This window comes from Trifolium pratense, linkage group LG7, assembly GCF_020283565.1.
Source record: "Trifolium pratense cultivar HEN17-A07 linkage group LG7, ARS_RC_1.1, whole genome shotgun sequence".
In the NCBI taxonomy this organism is placed as follows: domain Eukaryota; kingdom Viridiplantae; phylum Streptophyta; class Magnoliopsida; order Fabales; family Fabaceae; genus Trifolium; species Trifolium pratense.
The window spans coordinates 45,235,057-45,258,986 of record NC_060065.1 but is presented as its reverse complement, the minus strand read 5'-3'; the positions used below and the strand labels follow the sequence as shown (position 1 = coordinate 45,258,986).

The 23,930-nt window shown below is 34.7% G+C and overlaps 3 protein-coding genes across 5 annotated transcripts; all 3 read right to left on the bottom strand.

The window, feature by feature from the left end:
• Positions 1–729: 729 nt before the first annotated feature.
• On the bottom strand, positions 730–9,769 carry LOC123899979. 3 transcript variants are annotated; one of them, XM_045951255.1, is made up of 6 exons: positions 9,651–9,769; positions 2,318–2,356; positions 1,628–1,702; positions 1,385–1,468; positions 1,138–1,235; positions 730–1,023 (listed from the first exon to the last, which is right to left on the bottom strand). In XM_045951255.1, exons 3-6 carry the CDS (start codon positions 1,680–1,682, stop codon positions 898–900), a joined length of 363 nt encoding a protein of 120 aa, XP_045807211.1. In that variant the 5' UTR covers positions 1,683–1,702; positions 2,318–2,356; positions 9,651–9,769; the 3' UTR covers positions 730–897. The 3 variants fall into 3 exon arrangements, with proteins under 3 accessions (XP_045807211.1, XP_045807209.1, XP_045807212.1); XM_045951253.1 differs by lacking the exon at positions 9,651–9,769 and having other exon boundaries at positions 2,318–2,465; XM_045951256.1 differs by lacking the exons at positions 2,318–2,356; positions 9,651–9,769 and adding an exon at positions 2,181–2,295.
• Positions 9,689–14,167, bottom strand: LOC123896502. The gene is made up of 4 exons (XM_045946879.1): positions 12,853–14,167; positions 12,011–12,764; positions 10,999–11,382; positions 9,689–9,734 (listed from the first exon to the last, which is right to left on the bottom strand). The coding sequence occupies exons 1-4, from the start codon at positions 14,165–14,167 to the stop codon at positions 9,689–9,691; spliced, it is 2,499 nt and encodes an 832-aa protein (XP_045802835.1).
• Positions 14,168–18,303: 4,136 nt separating this feature from the next.
• On the bottom strand, positions 18,304–19,595 carry LOC123899396 (probable histone H2A.3). Its single transcript, XM_045950505.1, has 2 exons — positions 19,310–19,595; positions 18,304–18,706 (listed from the first exon to the last, which is right to left on the bottom strand). Exons 1-2 carry the CDS (start codon positions 19,496–19,498, stop codon positions 18,488–18,490), a joined length of 408 nt encoding a protein of 135 aa, XP_045806461.1. The 5' UTR covers positions 19,499–19,595; the 3' UTR covers positions 18,304–18,487.
• Positions 19,596–23,930: the final 4,335 nt, after the last annotated feature.

Here is a 23,930-nt window from a genome sequence, read left to right as displayed (position 1 = left end):
ACATTTGTCGTCAAACTATATCACGGACAAAATTGACTCTTACGATAATACACGTAAAGAAAGCTAAAAGTGTAAACAATTAAGTTCTATATTTATGTTTATGGCTTTGCATATATGCAATGCACATGTGGAAAATAACTGTGTAATAGGACCAATGAGTTTAGGATATAAAGCTGGCAATTGAGGGCTTCAATCTGATCCTCATGACAAGAACTCGTAAAAGTTAAAAAGCAAACAGACACATAGAAATAACAAGTCAAAGAACTATTTCCTCTTGTATCATCCCAAAATTCACCTATATCCTCAAAGTGAAGAAGATGTTTAGAAAGTATAGAATATGATCAGTAAAGTTATTCAATAGAAGCAACATAGGACGAAACAAACACAACTAGCAGCAATCTTCCATGACAAGGAAGAACAAAAACAAGAATACCAAGCGGTCTATGGATGGAAAAAATCAAATCACCATTGGAAACTATAACTTTATAAATTATTTTTGTAAGGTTTTCCAATATATACGGGGCCACATATATATGGCGCCTTGTATTTCTATGTTGGTTTTCCATGTTCGTCTTGTGCAGGGAGCATTTATTGTATATAAAATGTTGTTTCAAAAAAAAAATCCAGCCATTCTATATATATATAAACAATAAAGTAACAACAAGTGCCATTTCAATAATACTTACTACTTAGTTTTGAAAACTAAAACAAGCACAAGGAGTGTTGTGATTTCGAGAAACCCACAGATAACAAACATGCATTAAGAGTACATTTTTTATTACATACATGTGAAGTGCACTGAAGTTGTTTGTAGATCAACAGACACGAGGCATTGTATCTTAAAAGTCTTATAAACAGGACATATAGACGGATGAAGGAAAGAAATGTGTTATTATACTACTGTGGGTGAAGTGACTGTCCTGTATTTTTGATCTCAGCCTGCAGCAATTGCTTCTCCTGTGAAGACTTACGAGCTTCAATTAGGGAAGCAAGCAACTCCTCTTTCCTGGCGGCGCTGATATCCTGTCGGTTTAGAGATTGATATTAAAGAATTCAAATATGCACAAAGAAACTAAATTTATGAAACTTGAATCAAGAGCATAGTTGAAGGCTACATAAACTTTCATAAAATCTTACCATTTCACCGTTAAGTATCATCTGGTGCATAAGGAACGTGTCAGCAGCCATGCCCACTGGTATTTCATCCTTTGGACGGTGCACTTCCTCCAAAAATTCTGAAAGTTAAAAAAGAAAAAGGACAGGCACAACATCAAAATGCATACATCAAACAACCACAAAATAAATAGAAGACAAAACAGCAAAAAAGACTTATTTGATGGAATAGTCTTCATTGTTAAAATTGAAAGGAGGTGATTTGAGTTACCCATTAGGTCATGGTCAAAAGGTTCTTCCTCGTCAGTATCAGGCTTTGTTAAGACTTTTCTGTGATGCATCAGCCTCTCATAGGCTGAAAGTTAAAAAAGAAAAGAGAAAAGAAGACAAGGCATATACATCAAACAGACACAACAGCAAAAAAAAGAAGACTTATTTGACAGAGTGAGAGGTGTAACAGAAACTAGGAGTAGTCTTTTCATTGAAGAAATTGAAAAGAGGTGATTTGAGTTACCACGTAGCGCTTTGGGATTCGGCTTGGTAGGATTCGGCTTCTCGGAACGTTCCATTAAATTCCAAAAGAGCACAACTAATATGAAAGAACAAAATTCTTAAAACGGCAAACCAATAGAAAGACAAATTTAATTTAATGACGATGATAAAATGAGGCATATGTATATACTATATAGATGCGATAAGTTACAAATCTAATAACAGTTTGGTTATTGATGTTAAAAATGTGAAAGTTATTAGTATTTAGTTAGCAAGGAAATGGAATTAACAGAGATGAATTGGTACTCGAAGTGTGAGGGTGCACATACACGGTTAATTTGAAACTCTTTATAGGCGCTGCAACTAAAATCACAATACAAACTAAATAATCAAATTTCACATTAATGTAAAAAACTCAACTGAAGCAAATACGGAAGCGACAACTGCATAATCAAAGTTAAGAAAACGGTGGTAAATCGGTTTATGAAAAAGGAAACAATCGGAATTAATTGTTTGAATGAGTAACTAGTAACCCTAGGGTGCTAATCTATATTCGATTGCAGTGATTAATTTACCTAGGGATTAGTCGGATTGGATAGGGAAAGATAAACACTAAACACGAATTCACAGAAAAGATTCAGCAATTCAAAGTTTTTCAACACTAAGCACGAATTCACAGAATGAATGATAAATTGAAAAGGAATGAAAATACCTTGAGCAAATGTAGCACGCGTGAAAATAGTAGAGGAACCTGAAAATAAAAAATGCAAATCGAGATTAAACAGCGGTGAAATTAACGGGGAGAGAGATCCTCCGTCAACCCTAAATGTCAGGACAATATATAAATAAATAAATGAATAAATAGAAAATTATTAGACTAAATTGATATTTTAGTCATTCAATTCTATTTTTTAAATATTCATATCACTCATCCAAAATTTTTAAATAGGTCTCATTAAACCCATTATATATGTACTCCAACCCATTATAAGACTTTTTTTTTTACTAATACTAAATAATGAATATTGTGTAATTTTTTATTTATTACTTTTTTCAATTCTTTTTATAAGAAATAAAAATGGTACTTTCTTGGTCATTTTAATAAGCAATTTTGACCAATTTTTTTAATATATTAAATGTTTAGTTTCATTTGTGTTCTTAATTATTAGGAGAGAGAGAATATTATTTTATATATTATTTAAATATAGAAAATAAATAAATTATCACTTTGACCAAAAGTGATAATTTTTTTGCCTTTTTCTTATAAGAAACATTGAACAATTTGTAAATGTATTAGAATTTTAGCTATCACTTTTATAAGAATCTTCTACCAAAAGTGATAAAAAAATTTGTCATTTTAATAAAAAATTTTGACCAATTTTTAAATGTATTATATGTTTAATTTTATTGGGGCTCTTATATTATAAAAATATAGGAAAAGAATAAATTATCACTTTGACCAAAAGTGATAATTCTTTTGGTATTTTTTATAGGTCAGATCAAATGACACCAAAGTGTTAAACTTTTTATATGACACCTCTGATAATTTTTTATCGGAAAATCGTATTACAAAATTGACCGTTGGAGTGAAAGATGCTATAACATAGATCATATATATATATATATATATATATATATATATATATATATATATATATATATATATATATATATATATATATATATATATATATATATATATATATATATATATATATATATATATATATATATATATATATATATATATATATAAAACATTAATCGAAAATCATTTGATACATCAATTAATTTTGATATATCTATCAAATGATTTCCGATTAACCATTAGGGAAAGGATTAAACTCAAAGGGTTTTTTTTGTAATGGTTAGAAACAGGGTTGCTTCTAGGGTGAGGTATCAAGTAAGTCCCTCACCGTGAACCATGTTTAACAACCATTAGATTAAATAAACTATTATGCACCACATCACACTGGATCCTTTTTTCTTTCTTCTCTCTTCTCCTTCCCTAGTTCAAGTGCCCTCCTCCTCCCTCTTTCCTTTATCCAATCCATCCCCTGTTGAAGGAATACCACCATTTTCCTATTTTACTATTTTCTTAATTTCACTATGTTGAAGTAGGTTATATAATTAAATCATTTAATTGAACTTTTGATTTTCATTTAATAAGTTAACAAATAAACAAAAGCACAATTTTTTTTTCTCCATGTAATCGTTCATTTTCTAACCCATTCCAGATATTTTTTATATGGACCAATCTAATAGTTGTTTAGTGGAAAGTGCAACAATTTGTGTGTTTCTCTGTTCATTTCATTTCTGTTTGGTATGGGGATAGTGGTGGTTGTTGTTGTGATGGAGAAGAGGAAGTGAAAGAAGAATGGGAGAAAAAAAGTTACAGAGCTTGTTGGCGTGTTCTGCTAAAGGAGAGGGAAAATATGATCCAGTGTGATAATGACAAAAAAAAAAATCATGTAGACTTTCTTAATCTAATGGTCAATTTGAGTGGTACACCGGTGAGGGACTTAACAGAACCCTCACCTTAGAATTCACCTAGAAACAGAGAACACTGAGAGAAGTGAATAAATAAGGGAATATGGAAAATAGTGGGTATTTAACGTGAAAGAGAATGAATCTGGTAAGTTCCAACAATTATGGCTTTGCATTGGCAACTTGCACAAAAGAGGGGGGAAAACTGAACCGTTTCATATGCTCACAAGGTTAAAAAAACGTGTTTTTTAGGGTTTCTAGAACCGAGTTGTCCTATCAGAATCGTGGGTCATAGACCCAACCCGGAAAGCCCAAACTTCTGAGTGAATGAACAGACACGCACAGAAGCGGCGTTTCCACCGTTCTTACGCGTATTCGTGACGATCCTGCTCAATCCCACCAAAAACCGATTTTGCTCAGTTCGTAGTTCGTAGCACGTTCAGGGGTTGCAAGATCGTGAAATCGTACGATCCTACGTGCTAGATCGCGATCTTGACTACCTTGGTTATCCTAGTTAGTTATCCTAGTTAGTTGGGTTTGTTTGTTAGTTGTCTGTCAGTTATTTTTCTGTTTTAGAGGCAAATACAACACAATTGCAGGAAGCCATAGAAGAATTAAGAGCTGGGTTCAAAGAATTGATGCAAGATTTCAAGAAGTTAGCAACACCAAAGAGTTAGACAAATAGGAAGTATAAACAAACAGCATGACTAATGAGATGTAGTATATTATTAGTTGGCTTTTAGCATTCATTGTGACAGATTGTGACAATGAATTAGAGTTAATTTGTAATTCCTTATGTCAAGGTCTAGAATGATCTACTTCCTAAAAATAGAATCCTTACTTATCTCTTTGTATAGCTATATAGTGATTGTAAATGTATACAGAAAATTCAATTCAATAGAAACATTTTCTTTACAAAGTTTCTGTCATTTCATTATGGCATCGGAGCAAGTTTCTGATTCAGATAGTGAAAGTAACAGCAACGTGAACAGTGCGGCGGAGAAGAATGATACCTCCAGCACTACAAAATCAACTTCCGCTGTCACAAACACATCACCATATTATCTTGGTCCCTCTGATAATCCAGGAACGCCACTCGTAGCTACAACGCTCAAAGGCGAGAATCACCGCAATTGGGCACGCTCCATGAGGACGGCATTACGTGCAAAAAGCAAGATGGGTTTCATTGACGGATCAATCAAGAAACCTGCAAAAACCAATCCAGACTTCTACAATTGGGAGAAGGCTGATTCAATGGTCATGGCATGGATCATCAATGCTGTAGATCCAGTTCTGCACGGCAACATCTCACATGCATCAACTGCAAGAGATATTTGGGAAGATCTGGAGGAGCGCTTTGCTCAAACAAATGCTCCTAGGATCCATCAGTTGTGGCGCATGTTATGTCTGATGGAGCATGAATCTGACATGACTGTGACAGAATACTATACCAAATTTAAGAGCCTCCTTGATGAACTAGGAGAGCTGCAACCACTTCCAGAATGCACATGTGGTGCATCTAAAGAAATTCTGCAGAGAGAAGGAGATCAACAAGTGCATTTGTTCCTCGGGAGTCTTAACAATGAACGATTTGAACATGTTAAGGCAGCAGTGCTGAACACCGAGCCTTTGCCTTCACTTCGACGTGTTTTCAACCACGTCCTCAGAGAAGAAGCTCGAATCATGGGTGAAAAAGAAAGGATGGCTACAACTAAAAGAGAATCTGGAGGATCTGCCTTTTATGCTTCTAATCAAAATAGACAGAGGAGAAAAGATGGGTCAAACTCAAAATGTGATTATTGTGGCAAGACTGGCCACATTAAAGCAGGATGTTTTGAGATTATAGGGTACCCAGAGAATTGGCACACACGAAGGACACAACGCCGCTCAAGAGATGATGGAGGACAACCTAGTGCTCATCATACACATGCGACTGAAGAAACAGTGCAGGGGCGTGCACTCCATGGTTCTCGTGTGATGAAGCATGATTTATGTGAATCCGGTAAAAATACATCTTGTAAAGATCTAGAATGGGTCTTGGACAGTGGTGCATCACACCACATATTGAGAAACCTTTCTATGTGACTGTCCCTACAGGAAACACAGTGTTGGTAGAAATGATGCGAACCATTGATCTTAGCAAAGATATTACTTTACAAAATGTTTTACTTGTTCCTAAGTTTGACTGCAATTTAATTTCAATCTGTCAATTGACTCGTGATTTAAATTGCTTTGTGACTTATCATCCTAGTTATTGTATGATACAGGACTTTGCCACGAAGAAGAAGATTGGCTTAGGTGATGTACATGGTGGGGTTTATGTGTTGAAGCAACAAGTCCAAGGGTCTGCTTTCGCGGCATATCATGAAGATAACACCGCGCTTTGGCATGCACGCATGGGACATCCATCTCCTCAAGTCATGCAACGCATATCTCAGCTAGTGAATTTTAATTTCTGTTCAAATAAACTTCGTTGTTGTGACATATGTCATAGATCAAAACAATGTAGACTTCCCTTTCATATTAGTTATAATAAAGCTGAGAATCCTTTTGATCTTATACATTGTGATTTATGGGGAAAATATCGTACTAGCTCTCATAGTGGCTGTCATTATTTTCTTACGATTGTTGATGATTATTCACGTGGAACATGGGTTTACTTGTTAAAAGAAAAAACAGAAGTTCTAAGAATTTTAACAAATTTTATCAACATGGTAAACACACAATTTAATGTAAAGATCAAGAGGTTGCGGAGTGACAATGGGACAGAATTTACTAACCATGCATTTCAAGGAATCCTACAACGAGAGGGAATCCTACATGAGACTTCATGTGTGGGAACACCTCAACAAAATGCAAGGGTAGAGAGAAAGCATAGACATATACTCAATGTGGCACGAGCCTTGAGATTCCAAGCTAACTTACCCATCTCATTTTGGGGGGAATGTGTCTTGACAGCCACATACCTCATTAATAGAACCCCTTCCATGATTAATGATGGGTTGACTCCATATGAGAAGTTATTGGGAAATCCTTCGTCATATGAGCACATTAAGACTTTTGGATGCTTATGTTATGTTAAAAATTCAAACAAGCAGCAAGATAAATTTGATTCAAGAGCAGAAAAATGTGTATTTGTGGGATATCCTAAAGGCCAAAAAGGTTGGACAGTGTACAACCTAAAGATGCAAGAGATCTATGTATCAAGAGATGTGGTGTTCTATGAAGATATTTTTCCGTATGCATCACAAGAAAAGGACAGCAATGGAGAAAATCATTCATCAACATTTAGTCTTGATTTTTGTTCTGTGGGAGAAGAAATTGTGCCTAGCAATGATGGGCAACAAAACCAAATCATAATTTCCAATGAACAAAGAGAAGAACAAGTCGTTGAAACAAATTCTGATGTGATCACTGAAGTAGAAGAACCTCAAAATAAGGGGGAGAGTGAAACCATGATAAACATAGACATGGGGCCGAGGAACAGACGTCCACCCAAGAGACTTGATGATTATTATTGCTACTCGGCTGAGATAACCCACACATGTACATCGCCAAAGACGTCAACTTCTTCAGGTATAATTTATCCTATATCAAACTATGTAAATTATGATGAGTTTTCACAAAAATATCAAGCTTATCTTGCAGCGGTTGAAAGTATTGAAGAGCCTCAATCATTCAAGCAAGCCATTCATAAACAAGAATGGAGAGAAGCCATGTCACAAGAACTTAAAGCCTTGGAAGAAAATAAAACATGGGAAATGTCAAGGCTCCCTAAAGGAAAGAAGGCAGTGGGTTGTAGATGGGTATACAAGGTAAAATACAAATCAACCGGTGAAGTTGAGAAATACAAAGCTCGGCTCGTGGCGAAAGGATACACACAAGTTGAAGGGGATGACTTCAATGAAACCTTCGCACCAGATGCCAAAATGACAACTGTGAGGTGTTTGCTTACTGTTGCAGTGGCCAAAGGATGGGAACTTCACCAAATGGATGTGAGTAATGCTTTCCTACACGGGGAATTAGATGAGGAAGTATATATGGAGGTTCCGCCAGGTTACAGAGTTCCCGATAAAGAGATGGTGTGTCGCTTAAGAAAATCACTATATGGTCTTAGGCAAGCCTCACGTAATTGGTACTCAAAATTGTCCCAAGCATTGGTAAAGTATGGCTTCCATGAATGTGAGGCTGATCATAGTTTGTTTACATATTCACATGGTTCGATTTTCATAGCTGTATTAATTTATGTTGATGACCTTGTTGTGACTGGGAATGATGCAAAGTCTTGTGAAAAATTCAAGCAATACCTCAACAAGTGTTTTCACATGAAGGATTTGGGAGAGTTGAAATATTTTCTTGGTCTGGAGTTAGCTCGCGGCTCTTCTGGATTATTCATATGTCAAAGAAAGTATGCCTTGGACATTCTAAATGAATGTGGGATGCTAGCTTGCAAGCCTTCATCTATCCCACTTGAACCAAACCATAAATTAGCATTGGATTCAAGTCCTTTATATGAAAATCCTTCGCAGTACCGTAGGTTGGTGGGACGACTCATTTATCTCACAATCACTAGACCAGAATTAACATATTCTGTCCATATTCTAAGTCAATTTATGCAGGAACCTCACCAGGGGCATTGGGATGCGGCTATGCATGTTTTGCGGTACTTGAAGTCTTCACCGGGGCAAGGAATTATCATACCAAGAGATAATGACCTTAGATTAGTTGCATATTGTGATTCAGATTATGCATCATGCCCACTAACAAGAAGATCAATATCAGGTTATGTAATGAAGTTAGGAACAGCTCCCATTTCATGGAAAACCAAGAAGCAAACTACCGTATCAAGGTCCTCGAGTGAAGCAGAATATAGAGCAATGGCTCATGCCACAAGTGAAGTCATATGGTTGCGACGCTTACTTACACACTTACAAGTAAGATGTGACTCTCCTACAGTTTTACATTGCGACAATCGTGCTGCTATTCATTTAGCTTCAAATCCGGTTTTTCACGAAAGAACGAAACACATTGAAGTAGATTGTCACTTCATTCGAGAATTTCTTGTCAAGGGAATTATATCTACTGTTCACATACCAACTAAATCACAACAAGCAGACATTTTTACAAAGTCTTTAGGAACAAAACAATTTCGGGAACTATCAGACAGGTTGGGATCTCATCATCCTCAATCTCCAACTTGAGGGGGAGTAATGAGCTGTAGTATATTATTAGTTGGCTTTTAGCATTCATTGTGACAGATTGTGCCAATGAATTAGAGTTAATTTGTAATTCCTTATGTCAAGGTCTAGAATGATCTACTTCCTAAAAATAGAATCCTTACTTATCTCTTTGTATAGCTATATAGTGATTGTAAATGTATACAGAAAATTCAATTCAATAGAAACATTTTCTTTACAAAGTTTCTGTCATTTCATTAATGACTAACACAAGAAGTACGCAGAATAATAAAAATATTTTCCTTTCTTTGATGTGTGTAATGGAGTGAAGTAATAGTTATACTAGATACCATAGTCATCCTTTCAAAATTAGAAAAATACCTTAAAAGCTCTAAACCATAAGTCTGTTGTGTCAGTGTCTATCTTTTTCCAATCTCATTAGCTGCAGCATACAAAGGCAAAAATCTACAAAAAATACATATTAAGAGTTAACAAATTTATATAGTATATGAAAAGAACTGAAAATATATATATATATATATATATATATATATATATAGGTAAATAGGGTTTTACCCCCTGCAAAATAAGCCAATTTTGCATTACCCCCTGCAAAAAAAAAACTTGGGATTACCCCCTGCAATATTAAGATTCTCTCTTTTTACCCCCTGCTTGACAATTTGGCATAGAATCTTTATTTTTTATGAGGTGGCATGCATATGTGGCATTTAATTTTTTTAAATTTTTTTTTAATTTGCACATGTCATTTTTATTATTAAATAAACTAAAAATTAAAAAAATAATAATAAATTCTTTTCTAATTTCCTCTTCATCCCTACCACGATAACTTTCATCATTCAACAAGAACAACAACATCAACACCACCAAGAACAACAACAACATCAATAAAATCATCAACACCACCAAGAACAACAATCCAAAAAGAACCCAATTTTTTTTTCTCCAAAAATCAATCTCGGTAAACCCAGAAACATAATCATAAATTTCTTTTGTTCTTCTATTCTTCATCCCTTTGCAACAACCCAAATTCTTCCTAACCCAAAAACATAATTCTTCTTCCCAATTCTTCATCCCATCAATTCAATCCCTAACCCATAAATTCAAAAACTCAGTTTCTGCCTTTATAGGAAATTCGGTTCCTAGTTCCTGCCTTTGTTCTTCATCAATCATTTGTTTCGACGAATTCGGCGGATTTCTAGGTTTTATTTTAGAGAAAAAGGATTCTGGGATTCTGAGTTTGTGTTGGAGAAAAAATAATTTTGGGTTTTGAGAAGAAGAATGAGAAGGAGAAAATATTTGTGTTATGTTACAGGAAAAGATTGTGAATTTTTTTTTTTTTTTGGTTAGAAACAATGGATTAACATATCTTTTTGAATTAACATATTTTATTTTTAATAATTTTTTTTGACACAATATTTTTTATTTTTTTAAAAACTAATTAAGTGGAATTTTTTAAATATTTGTCACCAATTTATTTAATAATAAAAATGACATGTGCAAATTAAAAAAATAAAAATGAAATAAATGCCACATATGCATGCCACCTCATAAAAAAATAAAGATTTTATGCCATGTTGTCAAGCAGGGGGTAAAAAGAGAGAATCTTCATATTGCAGGGGTAATCCCAAGTTTTTTTTTTTGCAGGGAGGTAATGCAAAATTGGCTTATTTTGCAAGAGGGTAAAACCTTATTTACCCTATATATATACCCTTGTAACCCAAGTATTAAAGTTTGCTTTCCGCTACTACGTTGTGTCTCAGAATCACATGGTTGTGAATTAAATGGAGGTATGACATTAGATGTCCTAGCAGCAGATTCCCTTATATGAGGTGCAGTATTAGTATGTGTGCCATTAGATGTCCTAGTAGTTGATGGCATAGTATGAGGAGTTGCATCATGAGATGATATTTGTGTCTCAGAATCACATGGTTGTGAATTAAATGGAGGTATGTCATTAGATGTCCTAGTAGCACATGCAGCATGAAGAACATGATGATGTGAAACATTTGATGTCCTAACAGTAGATGCAACTTTAGGAGGTGGGATATTAGATGTCCTAGCAGCAGATTCAGAATTTTTTTTCAAAGTATACCTGTCATTAGAGTAATACACCAAAACATCCTACATGAGGAAAATTTAACCGAAATGCCCTAGTACTTTCCTGTGAGGGGGACGCGCCATCCCCAGCTTAGTGTTATAATGAAGAACGCACCAACGGGGGGTCAGCGACCTTGTGAAGGACGCGCCATCCCCAAGGCGGCGTCTTGAGTTGGTTTTTTTTTTTTTCATTTTCGTTTTTGAAGGTAAGGGGTAGGGTTTTGGAAGGGTTAGAAGGGTTAGGAGGGTTAAGGGTTAGATGGGGTTTTGAGGGTTAGGGTTTAGGGTTTTTTTTTTTAAAGAAATTATTGAAAAAAATTATACAAAAATTATATTAATTAATATAAACACACTACAACAATTTTTTTTTTTTGACATTTTGTATTTTTAGGGATTTTAAGGGTTTTAGGTTTTTTTTTTATTATATATATTATGTTTCTATTTTACTTGTTTATCAACAAAACAAAAATTAGAAGTAAGTAGAAAACAAAAGATTTTGAAGAAAAATCGTGCAATAATAATATATAATATTATTTTTTACAATACAATACAAAAAAATTGCAAATTAATTGGAATTTGGATAATTCCTACGATCATGGCCCGGCACCCTACATAACGCACACTTATTCAAAGTTTCGATCTCGTCGTCTATTTCCGTCCTAATGCGCGTACTTTGCGGACGACCTCTCTTACATCTTTTCATTGCTGGGTCGGGGCAAAGTCGACGGCCATAATATTGGGGCCAATATGATTGGTCTTGAATTCCCGGGAAGGTGTTATTGTATACACAAAATACAGTTGCAGCTTTGTACACGTCATGTATATGAACTTGGTAAGCTTGTGCAGCATGGGAGCATGCAGCAATAACATGCGAACAAGGCAAATGTAAAGCTTGAAATTCTCCACAATCACACCAGCTTTCACCCAACTTGAGCAGAAATCGACCCATTGGTCGACCCTCGTTGTGATTGACAGTTTCCATTACCCTGAAAGTTTGATTGAGTCGATCAAAAGCAATGACTTGATGTGAGTTTGCTTTATGCATTGCTTCTTCAATCCGTTTCTGACAAGCTTCTGAATATTGTTGTCCAGATTGCAACACAGCTGCTGATTCAGTGGCTCTTCTTTGAAACAGTACGACACACTTATAGAATGTTGATTGGACCAAAGCTGTGATGGGTTCATTGCGAATACCCTTAAACACGTTGTTCATCGACTCAGCAAGGTTGGTTGTCATATGACCCCACCGACGACCTTCATCGAATGCTTGCGTCCACTTCGCTATGGGGATATTATCAAGCCACCCTATTGCATTAGTGTTCTGCGCAGCAATTTTGTTGCGGTAGTATCTGTGCAAAGGTTGATTTACTGCAAATCCTATATAAGAAGAGCAATTAGTAAAACAGCATAAAAAAAATGTATCGTTGAAATTATAGAAAAGTTGTAGTGACTTGCAGATAGTTACCCGTGTTAACAACCAACTTGCGAAGCTTTTTATCTTTGAACTGTCGCATGAAGTTTTGGGCAATGTGTCTGATGCAGTACACATGTATGCAGGTAGGATCATTCCAACCATTTTCAGGATTATCATAAGCACTTTTAATGGATGGATGCCTATCTGAAATCACACAAAGATGTTGTTGTGGAGTGACATATGTTCTCAAATTTTTTAAAAAGAAGTTCCAAGCTTCCTTTGTTTCACCTTCCACAATTGCAAAAGCGATTGGAAATATATGGTCATTTCCGTCTTGTGCAACAGCTAGCAACAATGTCCCTTTATACTTCCCATATAACCATGTTCCATCAACCTGCACAATTGGTTTACAATATGCAAAACCTTTAATAAGTGGTGCAAAAGACCAAAACAAACGATGGAAGGTCACATCATCAGGAGTGTCTGCCGGTAGGGTCTCTAGTATTGTGACGACATTTGGAAGATAATGTTGCATTGTCATCAACCACTGCGGAAGAGCATGATATGAGTCCACCCAGCTCCCAAACATGTTTTCGATGGCCTTATTTTTTGCTATCCATGCCTTTCGGTACGTGACAGTGTAATTGAACTTATCCCTTATGTGTGCAATTATAGTTTTCACTTTAATTGATAGGTCTTTGTGCAAGAGTGAGGCAATGCTTTCACTTATCATAGTAGAATTAAGTTTGTGGTGATCTTGTGTCAAACCCAAAGATATGCATGTGTGCTCATTTTTTATAACACCAATTACCCAACGACCATTTGTTCTCTCAGATGCTCTCAAACTGAATTTACATGTAGGTTGTTTACATTGAATGACATACCTTTCTTTGTCGGACTGTTTTACCTTATAATCCCGAGATTGTTTAATATGGTACGTTCTTATTGCACGCACACAATCTGCTTTGGTATGAAATTGCATTCCCACCTCAATCTCTTCATCTACTGAAAGTCTCTGATTCATTGATCGCAAAACTTCGGTACGTTCATCAATGCTTGCATCCAAGGTAAGCATGTGGGGTGGTGGATTATACATGGGGTGGTCGTCAACGTCTTCATCTTCAACGTCACTGAATGCTTGTGCAACATATTCTTCTTCATTCTCGCTTTCCTCACCGACATTTACTCCATTTACGATGTCATCTTCGTCTTCCTCTTCTCCTTCTTGGTGATATGAGGATGATAGTTGTGAGTAAAATTGTGAGGCTTCATGTTGATGAGACTGGTGGTATGAGGATGATGGTTGTGTGTTCAAATCTGGGAGGTATGAGGATGATGGTTGTGAGTCACAATCTTGTGAAAGCATCGAATAATATTGTGTATAATCAAATGGTGGTGCTTCGATCTGATGTTGATCAGTTGGAGGTAGAGCTGTCAAAAAGGGCCGGGCTATCGGGCCGGCCCATTAGCCCTATCCTTTTACACGGGCCGGACTTCATAAAAAGGGGGCCGGGCCTTATCGGGCCGGACCATATCGGGTCAGGCTTTTTCATGGGCCGTCATGGGCCGACCCACAGGCTTTTGGGCCGGCCCCTTAAAGAATTAAAAAATTATTTAAAAAAATTGTATAATCTTTTTATTGTTATATTTTGGTCCTATTTTTATGCATAAATTCATATATAATTTTTTTAATTATTTTTGTTGTTTTATTGGTTTTTGTACAATTACAACGAAGGATATAAAACTTGGAATATGGTTATTTTAAGCCAATCATCTTTTTATTGTATTTATTTTATATTCTTTTATATTTTTGTTTTTTTTTTTTACTTAAATTACAATGGATGAATGAAAGATATAAAACTTGGAATTTGTTTTTTGTAGTAATAATAATAATAATATGACAAAAAACTTATTGGATTAGAATGAAATTATTTGTTAGAGATTTGTTTGTTTGTTTGATGAGGATAAAGAGGAAGATATTGTTATTTGGGAGATTATGTGAGAAAATATAGGGATAAGAATTACCTTCTTGAAGATTTAGTTGAAAAATATAACATAAATTTAGTAGAATATGTTTTTTTTTCAAAAAAAAATATTATGAAAATTAGTGGGCCGGCCCATCGAGCCATGTAGGTTTTTGCTTATCGGGCCAGGCTAAGCGGGCTGGGCCATGAAGTTAACGGGTCGGGCTGGGCCGGCCCCTTTATTTGACCGGGGCCCTCCAGGCCGGACCGGGCCGGCCCATTTGACAGCTCTAGTTGGAGGTACATCTTCCAATGTAACATATAACTCGATACTGACTAGAGCTTCAAATTGGCAATGAGTCGCAAACATATATTCAACATCATCGTTGTCTACAACTTTGTATGATTCAAATCGTTCATTTGAGTTTCCAAAAACCACCGGTTGCCTCCAATAAATTTCATATATAATCTTATTGTTTCCTAAATTCAACTTTTCTGATATTCTCTCCTTTAAATGAGCAAAGTTGCTTCTGGTATTGATCCTAAAACCTCTTGTTGTATTGCTTTGGAAAAAAACACTATTGTTATTTCTAAAACATTGTCCATTGTAATAGACAAGAACATTTTTTTGTTGTGCTGGAGCCATTGTAAATGGTGAAATTTTTAAGAGTAGTTTTTTTTTGTTAGTATGGTAAATTCGTCTGGTAGAAGAAAAAATATGATGTTGTGTGTAGTTTTGGATGATGAATAATGTTTGGTACGCAAAGGTGTAAATAACGACGAAAAAAATCTGAACGCTAGGTTGCAGATGGCGCGTTCTTTACTGGAACACCAGCCTTCAGATGGCGCGTTCAATGTTACTAAGTTTAAAAATAAATGGCGAGGCCGTTATCGGAAGCACCTCAAATAACATACTTCAGGAATACGGTCACTTAATTGGAATTCAAGATGAAAATGACGTTCCTCGAGATGGGAATAGTATCAATCTCACATGGTTAAAAGGGAAGATTCATGATATGCCATTTGAAACAACGGGTGAAGAACGACTCCAATATTTTAGGATTTATCTCCTGATGTTCATTGGATGTTTTTTAATGCCTGATTCAACTGGTAGTCGTGTCAGTGTTAAGTACTTACCACTATTAAGTGATCTGAATACTGTTAGCAAGTATAGTTGGGGATCGGCATGCTTGGCAACATTATACAGAGGATTATGTGTCGCGGCGGACACAAGTACCAAGGCGAAGAAGACGAACTCAATATCTGGGTGCGGCTTCCTACTTCAAGCATGGGCACGATTTCGAATTAAGTGTTTCTCACGTATAAGAATACTTGAAGTAGGTGATGGTCCTTATGCACTCGAGTAAGTATAAACTATATTATTTTCGAATATTTAAACATGACTGCTTAAATTATATCTTACTAATCATGTTAACAAAATCTTTTCAGAGTACTATCTCGTGGCACAAAATATGGCGGAAATCCAGCACACGATGTAGTTTCAATGAGGAGTAGGCTCGATGAAATGACTAAAGACGACGTAACAATTCATTTTTTTATCCATCATACTTGCAGTTTATTTATACTTTCATAATGCACTTTCAAATATCTTAATCATTTTTTATACTTGCAGTTTAATTGGAGGCCTTATCAAGACATAGCACTTAATGCTATAGAGGAGGACACTCATTGTTGGTCTGCAACCACGTACCTAATATGTTTTGAAATTTTGGAGTACCACCAAACCGACCGAGTTAAACTCCAGTTTGGAATCAAACAAACTAGATTGCGCCCAGCAGAAAACATGTCAAAATATCACAAGCAAACTAGGTGTGGAGGAGTAAAAGATAGATGGGATGTTGAATATGAAAGTTTCATCGACGATTGGAATAATCGTCACACTAAAGTGATAACTGGCGCACATGCAGATAAACTTCCAAATTCTTATTTTGATTGGTATTATAAAACCTTCAATCCGTTCTTCTTCAAACCCCCACCCACACTAAACAATCCATCTACCTCAACCCGTGAATTTACCCCTGACCCTGACCCTGACCAAACACCCATGCAAACCACAACACAAAATCAATCGGCCCCATACCTAGATTATACCCCTCCCCAATTCCCAATCTATGACCATCAAACCTACTTCTCACCACCAACAACAAATTTCTACGACCAACAAAACTTCTACCCATCTAATGACCCAAATTTCCACACACCAGCCCAACAAAATTTCCACACACCGGCCTAACAAAATTTCCACAACAACCTATACATTTCACCCCAACACAATATCTGCGACACTCAAAACTCTGTGGGTTCGTCATGGATTAATGAGTTGCTTACTCCTGATGATCCTAATAATCCTAATATTTTTGACAACCTTTCTGGTGTGCCATTTACCTCCTTGTTCAACGACACATCTACATCAAACTTTTTCAATGCCTCAATTTCGAGTAATCCTACTGCATCTTTTCAATATCAACAAGACGATGCAGAACAACATCAAGGAGAACTTCGAAGAGGTGATCGTGTTCGTCATGCTCCTACATGCGGTACTGGAGGTCATTTAGGTGACGATGACGTTGGTGGTGGTGGTGGTCGTGGTTGTGCTCGTGGTCGTGATAATTAGTCCAAATTCCAATTAATTTGCAATTTTTTTGTATTGTATTGTAAAAAATAATATTAAATATTATTATTGCACGATTTTTCTTCAAAAACCCTAAAAAAAATTGTTGTAGTGTGTTTATATTAATTAATATAATTTTTGTATAATTTTTTTCAATAATTTCTTTAAAAAAAAAAAAACCTAAACCCTTAACCCTTAACCCTCAAAACCCCATCTAACCCTTAACCCTCAAAACCCTCCTAACCCTTAACCCTCAAAACCCTTCTAACCCTTCCAAAACCCTACCCCCTTACCTTCAAAAACGAAAATGAAAAAAAAAAAAAAAAACCAACTCAGGACGCCGCCTTGGGGATGGCGTGTCCTTCACAAGGTCGCTGACCTCCCGTTGGCGCGTCCTTCATTATAACACTAAGCTGGGGATGGCGCATCCCCCTCACAGGAAAGTACTAGGGCATTTCGGTTAAATTTTCCTCATGTAGGATGTTTTGGTGTATTACTCTAATGACAGGTGCACTTTGAAAAAAAATTCTACATCATCATCATCGTACATAGGTTGAAATCTAAGTAAATCCTCTTCACACAAATGACCACAGAACATATGCACACAATCTAATGAAGTACAAAAACTACAACCCCAAATGTACACCAAATCTATGAAACTATTACTCCACAATTGGAGTAAATCCAATTACCACAATTGCATTCAAATTCCAAGTACATCTCCAAAATCTACCAACAGCAAAATTCAACCTTAAATATAAATTTAAGACTTATTTTTCTTTGTTTTGGAAAAACTTAACATGTGCACATATTTTTACAATGCCAATGATATCAACAATAATGACATTAATGAATACCAACATTCAGAAGTAATATATGTAAAGGAATAAACTGGAAAACTGAGAATGAACCAAATTTATAAACTTCTAATAATCTCAGTCAAAAGGAACAAGCATTAGATAAATATATCCACATCATAATTAACTAAAACCCTAACTAGAACTACAAAGATCAAAACCAGTTTTTTCGAAAAACCAGATACAATTAATCAACTTAATTAGACAACGATTCCTCAAAACCTAAACTTCATCTAAGAATCATCTTCAGCAGCAGCACCCTTTGAAGAAGCACCAGTCTTCTTTGGAAGCAACAAGTTGTGAATATTAGGCATAACACCACCATTAGCAATTGTAACATCACCAAGAAGCTTGCTCAATTCTTCGTCATTCCTTACAGCCAATTGAATATGTCTTGGCACAATTCTTGTTTTCTTGTTGTCCCTTGCAGCATTCCCAGCCAACTCCAAAACCTAATCACAAATACAAAATTCACACAAATTTAGTCCAAAATCCATATCAACTCAAATCCTACTCGAAAAACACAACACCAGACACAGATACTGACACGTCAACACCGATAATAATTTCAAAAAATAACATAATTCAACGTAATTACAAGTCAATATTCAATACTCAATGTAATTATAAGTCAATATTCAATACACCAGAACGTCTAATCCGAATAATTGGAAGAGTATTTTAACTTCATAGTTCAAATCAAACTAAAATTCTATAAATATTGGATAAATTGATACATACAACACCAGACACAGATACTAACACCGATAATAATTTCAAAAAATAACCTAATTCAATACTCAATGTAACTATAAGTCAATATTCAATACACCGACGCATCTCCAACACCATAACACGTCTAATCCGAATAATTGGAAGAGTATTTTAACTTCATAGTTCAAATCAAACTAAAATTCTATAAATATTTGATAAAATGATTCATAAATTATGAAAAATTACTAAAATTGGAGAAAAACCTAATTTAATTACGAAACCCTAGATCTAGTAAAATTGATATGAAATTGAACGTGAAAGAAGTGGCGAAGGGAAATTACCTCAGCAGCAAGATATTCAAGGACGGCAGCGAGGTAAACCGGAGCACCGGCACCAACACGTTCAGCGTATTTTCCGGCCTTAAGGAACCGAGCGATACGGCCAACGGGAAATTGAAGGCCAGCTTTGCTACTCCTTGAAGTGGCTTTCTTAGCGGCACCAGATCCTATGGTTTTGCCTCTACCAGCCATTGATTTTGATGGAAGAAACTTGAGAGATTTGAAAAACGGAGAAAAAGTTTGAACTGAGAGAAGAAGTGTTGTATATTTGAAGTATTTGGAATCGGTGATGACGGTAATGGGGTTTATATATTGTGAGATTGGAATGGATTTAACCAATGGGGTTCAATCACGCGGATCGATTGTAGTTGCCGTTGGATTTTTGGGCTTATCAACGGTTTAGATTTGTGTGTCGGGATTGTGGGTTGTTTTAAAGGGCTTGAGCTAACGGAATTTTTATATACTTACGTGTCTAAAATAAAAATTTAATTTAGTATTTTTTGGATTTTTTTTTGAACAAGATTTAATAATTAATTAAGTTTGGTAAAATTTTATGAGCAAATCCAAAGTAAGACATTTGTAAAAAAAATTCCCGATGGAAATATGGATTTTCAAATTAAATTATTTTTTTATGATACAAATTTTAAATATTTTGACTTTACCATATATATAGAATTTAAAATATTTGTTAAATAAATCAATGAAAATATTTTTAAAGCTTCAATCAAGCTGGTACTGTTTTGGCGGGCAAACTCGGAGTACGTTGTATGGTTTGAAGCTTACTTGAAATAGAGGATTTTGAAACATGTTATTTCTTTAATTTTCTTTCATCCAAGATGATGTGTTCCCTTGTAGAAAGAGAGGATTTATGTTGGTGAAATTGTGTTAAATGGTCCCAAATTTACAGAGAAGCAAGTGGTTGATGAGTTAGCATGTATGAGTTTGAATTTAAATTTTAAACGTTTTTTATTTTCTCTTTCTTTCATATTTTTTTTTGGGTAAATATATTTGTTTTCTTTCTATATATATTGCTTTGTTAGTAGATACCTTGTACAGTTAACAGCTGCACTAATTTTTCTAGAGATTTTCAGCTTTCTTAGGGCTTATCAGCTTAGGGTCCGTTTGGATTACCTTATTTTTGAGTTTATGCAAATGATTTATGCAATTTTTTTGTATTATTATAAAAATATAATTTTCACTAGTGTGAACTTATAAAATAGCATAAAATCTAATTTATATAGCATAAGTTGTTTGCATAAACTCAAAAATAAGCTAGTCCAAACGGACTGTTAGTCTTTTTCTTTACCAAAAAAAAGTTTTCATCATCAACACGACAATTTTTTCATACCAAAAAAATTATCAACATGTTGTCATATATAGTCACTATGGTTTTTGCATTTCATAGGTACGAAATTTTAAATATTTTAGTTTTTCTTTTGACGAAATATATTTTAGTTTTTTGTATAAGGTTTTAATTATCAGTACATCAGATGACAGTCAATTATATGCTATTTTTAGTATCATTTTAGGGTAGTTTTAGAGCAATTGAAGACCAAAAGCAAGCTAAAACCTGGAAAAATGAAGTTACTTGGCCAAAAAGCAAGAAAAGTGAATAAAACATCAAAAAAGGGCAAAAACATCAAAAAATAGCACACGACCCATCGTACCCACGATGAGATCCAGCGTGACACGATGAAGGCGGTTGAAGAAAAATAGAAAATCTTGAGTAAATTTTCATCATACCACGATATAACTTATCGTGACCATGATGGATACGATGGAGCGCAGTAAAAAGTCAAAATTCAGCTGAAAAACTATAAATAGAGTCCTCTTCCTTCACAATTATTCATTCCAAAATATTGAGAGCTATTCAATATTCAAGCAAGAGTTAAGAAAACTCTAAGGAGGAGGCAAGGAGGGCCAAGGTGCTCCTGAGGCATAGGGGTAATCTTTATACTATCTTTTCCTTGTTGTTTTGTTATGGTATTTAATAGTTAAATTCCTCAGGGTTAGGTCAAGTAGATGAACTCCCCTAGGACTGCTTGAAACATGTAATTTTGTTCGAAAAAAACTATTTACAACTGCTATCCATTTATTGTCTGTTATTATCTCTATTTATTTATACACTTTCATATACGAATGCGCACATATTTTGATAGTACTTAGGATCGAAGTGGATCTCGTGACACATCTAAGACTCCGAAACAAAGAGATAATTTAACCAACCTATATGAGACCATTAAATTCAGTATTTACGGTTAGGTTTGTGATTAAGAATTACACTTAGTTAAATTCCGCATGCTTAGGTTAATCAAACAAGATAGGCCAAGAACACGTGACAACTTGTTAAACATTAAACTAGCTGAGGGTAAGGACGTCTTTAGTTAGGCTGAACCATCAAAGATGAGGATATTATAAAAACATGGGTGAAACTTATCAAGCAGGTGACTTAACTCTTTTCAAAGTGCAATAGAAATAAGGGATGGTAACTTTAAACTTATTTTAATAAAAAATTAATCACCAGATGATATTTCGGTAGTAAGTAGATATAACACCAGTTACTAAGCAGAAATAGGAGAGGGATTCGAAAAGTACTTAACCATTGTTCTCATCTAAACTCAAAACCATTACTTTCAACCTAATCTTTACTTTAATTTCTATTTATTTTCAACTTGCAAAAACTTTCTCAAACAAACAAAACGAATGCAAAGTCTTTTATTTTTATTTACTTTTGTTGCATAAATTCCTAATCAAAATTGATAGTTTTGGCACAATACATGTGGACACGATAACTTTATCACTTTATTACTTGGTAGCGATTCTGTGCACTTGCAGAGTCACCCTCAACATAGTCTTTTTTTTTTGTTATGAAGTTTGCACTGTCATTTAGTGGTGATTAATATTCGTTAACATACATGTAGGACACACAAAAAAGATTATTCATTTTCAATCAATTTTTGTCAATCGTATGACTTTTTTTTTGAACCAAACAAACTTAATTCATATCATTAACTAATAAATGTCAATCATATGACTTAGAAATCGAATTCTTAACATTCTATTTTTTTTACAACGCTCTTAACATTCTATTTAAAAAGTCAAAATTGTTGATCCCATGGACCGACACGTCACAATCACTATGTATTAATTACCATATAAAAAAAAGTTTCAATCACATTCTATTTATAAAAAATAGTTAAATATATTTTCAGTCCTTATAAATATTTCAAATTTCGTTTTTAGTTCTTATAAAAAAATTTCAGCATGTTTTGGTCTCTCAAATTCCTGTCATGATTTTTAGTCCTTATAATATGTATATCTTTCAAAAAAAACATTTGCGATCATGTTTATTACATTATAGGAATCTCTCTTGCAAAAATTTAAATTTGTTTAATAATCAATTAAATATGAATTTTTTAGTTTTTTGCGCTTAAAAATTCATAAATAATTCATCCTCTAAATTTTTGTGGGAGAAATTTTTATCATATTATAAAGATTAATACAAAACATCAATAAAAAATGTGAAAGTACACAAGAGTTTATTTAACAGTAAGGACAAAAAAGTGGGACATAAAATATTTGAGAGACTAGTTGCTAAAATATTTTATAGGGACTAAAAACAAAACTCAACATATTTATAGGGACCATAAATTTTTTTTCGAAGGAAATAGGGACCATAAATTTATTTAACTAAAAAAATATATGATAATTGTTGTTATACATTTATTATTATTTAAGTATTTTGGATAAAATTTGTTAAAATTTTATGAGCGAATTTGAATAAATTAGTATTGACTTCATCATGTCTTGTATGTGTCTTTCTTTTAATCATTATTTAAATGATCATATTTTTCGTTCATTGTTCATGTTACTTCGCCTCTTCCTTTGGATTTTGTTGGTTGATTTTTCATGTGTATGTGTATTGTGTTATAAATTTTGGGAGTTTGTTATGTGACTTTTTTTTGTTGATTTTCCTTAGGGATCGTTGAAGTGTATTATGAGTTTGCGCCATTGTTTCTAAGTCTTAGAATTGAGAGTTGAGTCTAACTCAACCCTACAAAACCGGCTTGTAAGATGATGATTGCATCTACTTTATAAATACATATTCAGGTCATCTCACAACTGATGTAAGACTTCTTAATAACCCCATCGCACCCATCTCGCCGGTGAGGACCAAACATATCAGTAGCAGGTTCTAAAATTGATAAATGTTCAATCGATCAAAGACTATGTCGACCAACTCGAGGGAGAATCATTTGACCCGATCCAAGAATTCTCTAATGAAGGGAGTGATTGGGTGCACAACTTAGGTCGCAAAGCTAATTCATTATTTATGTCGTTAATGTTTATAGACAATTTCTATGAGTACCAAGAGGATGAATTTGTGTCCCTTTGAACCTGTTAGGAATCTGTGTGTGGGACTCGCCTTCGGGAATTCCCGACCAACCTTAATTTTGTATGTATGAGGATGTGCTGAAAAAGGTGGGTGTAAATTCCCTTTACTTTTTTGAGTGTCGTATTCTTTGACTCATCACGACCACTTCTTTATAACTACACTCATGGTCACTGTATCGGCGGCCGGCGCTCCGCGTTCTATCTAGGTTCCGCTCCGAAGGCCTTTTAA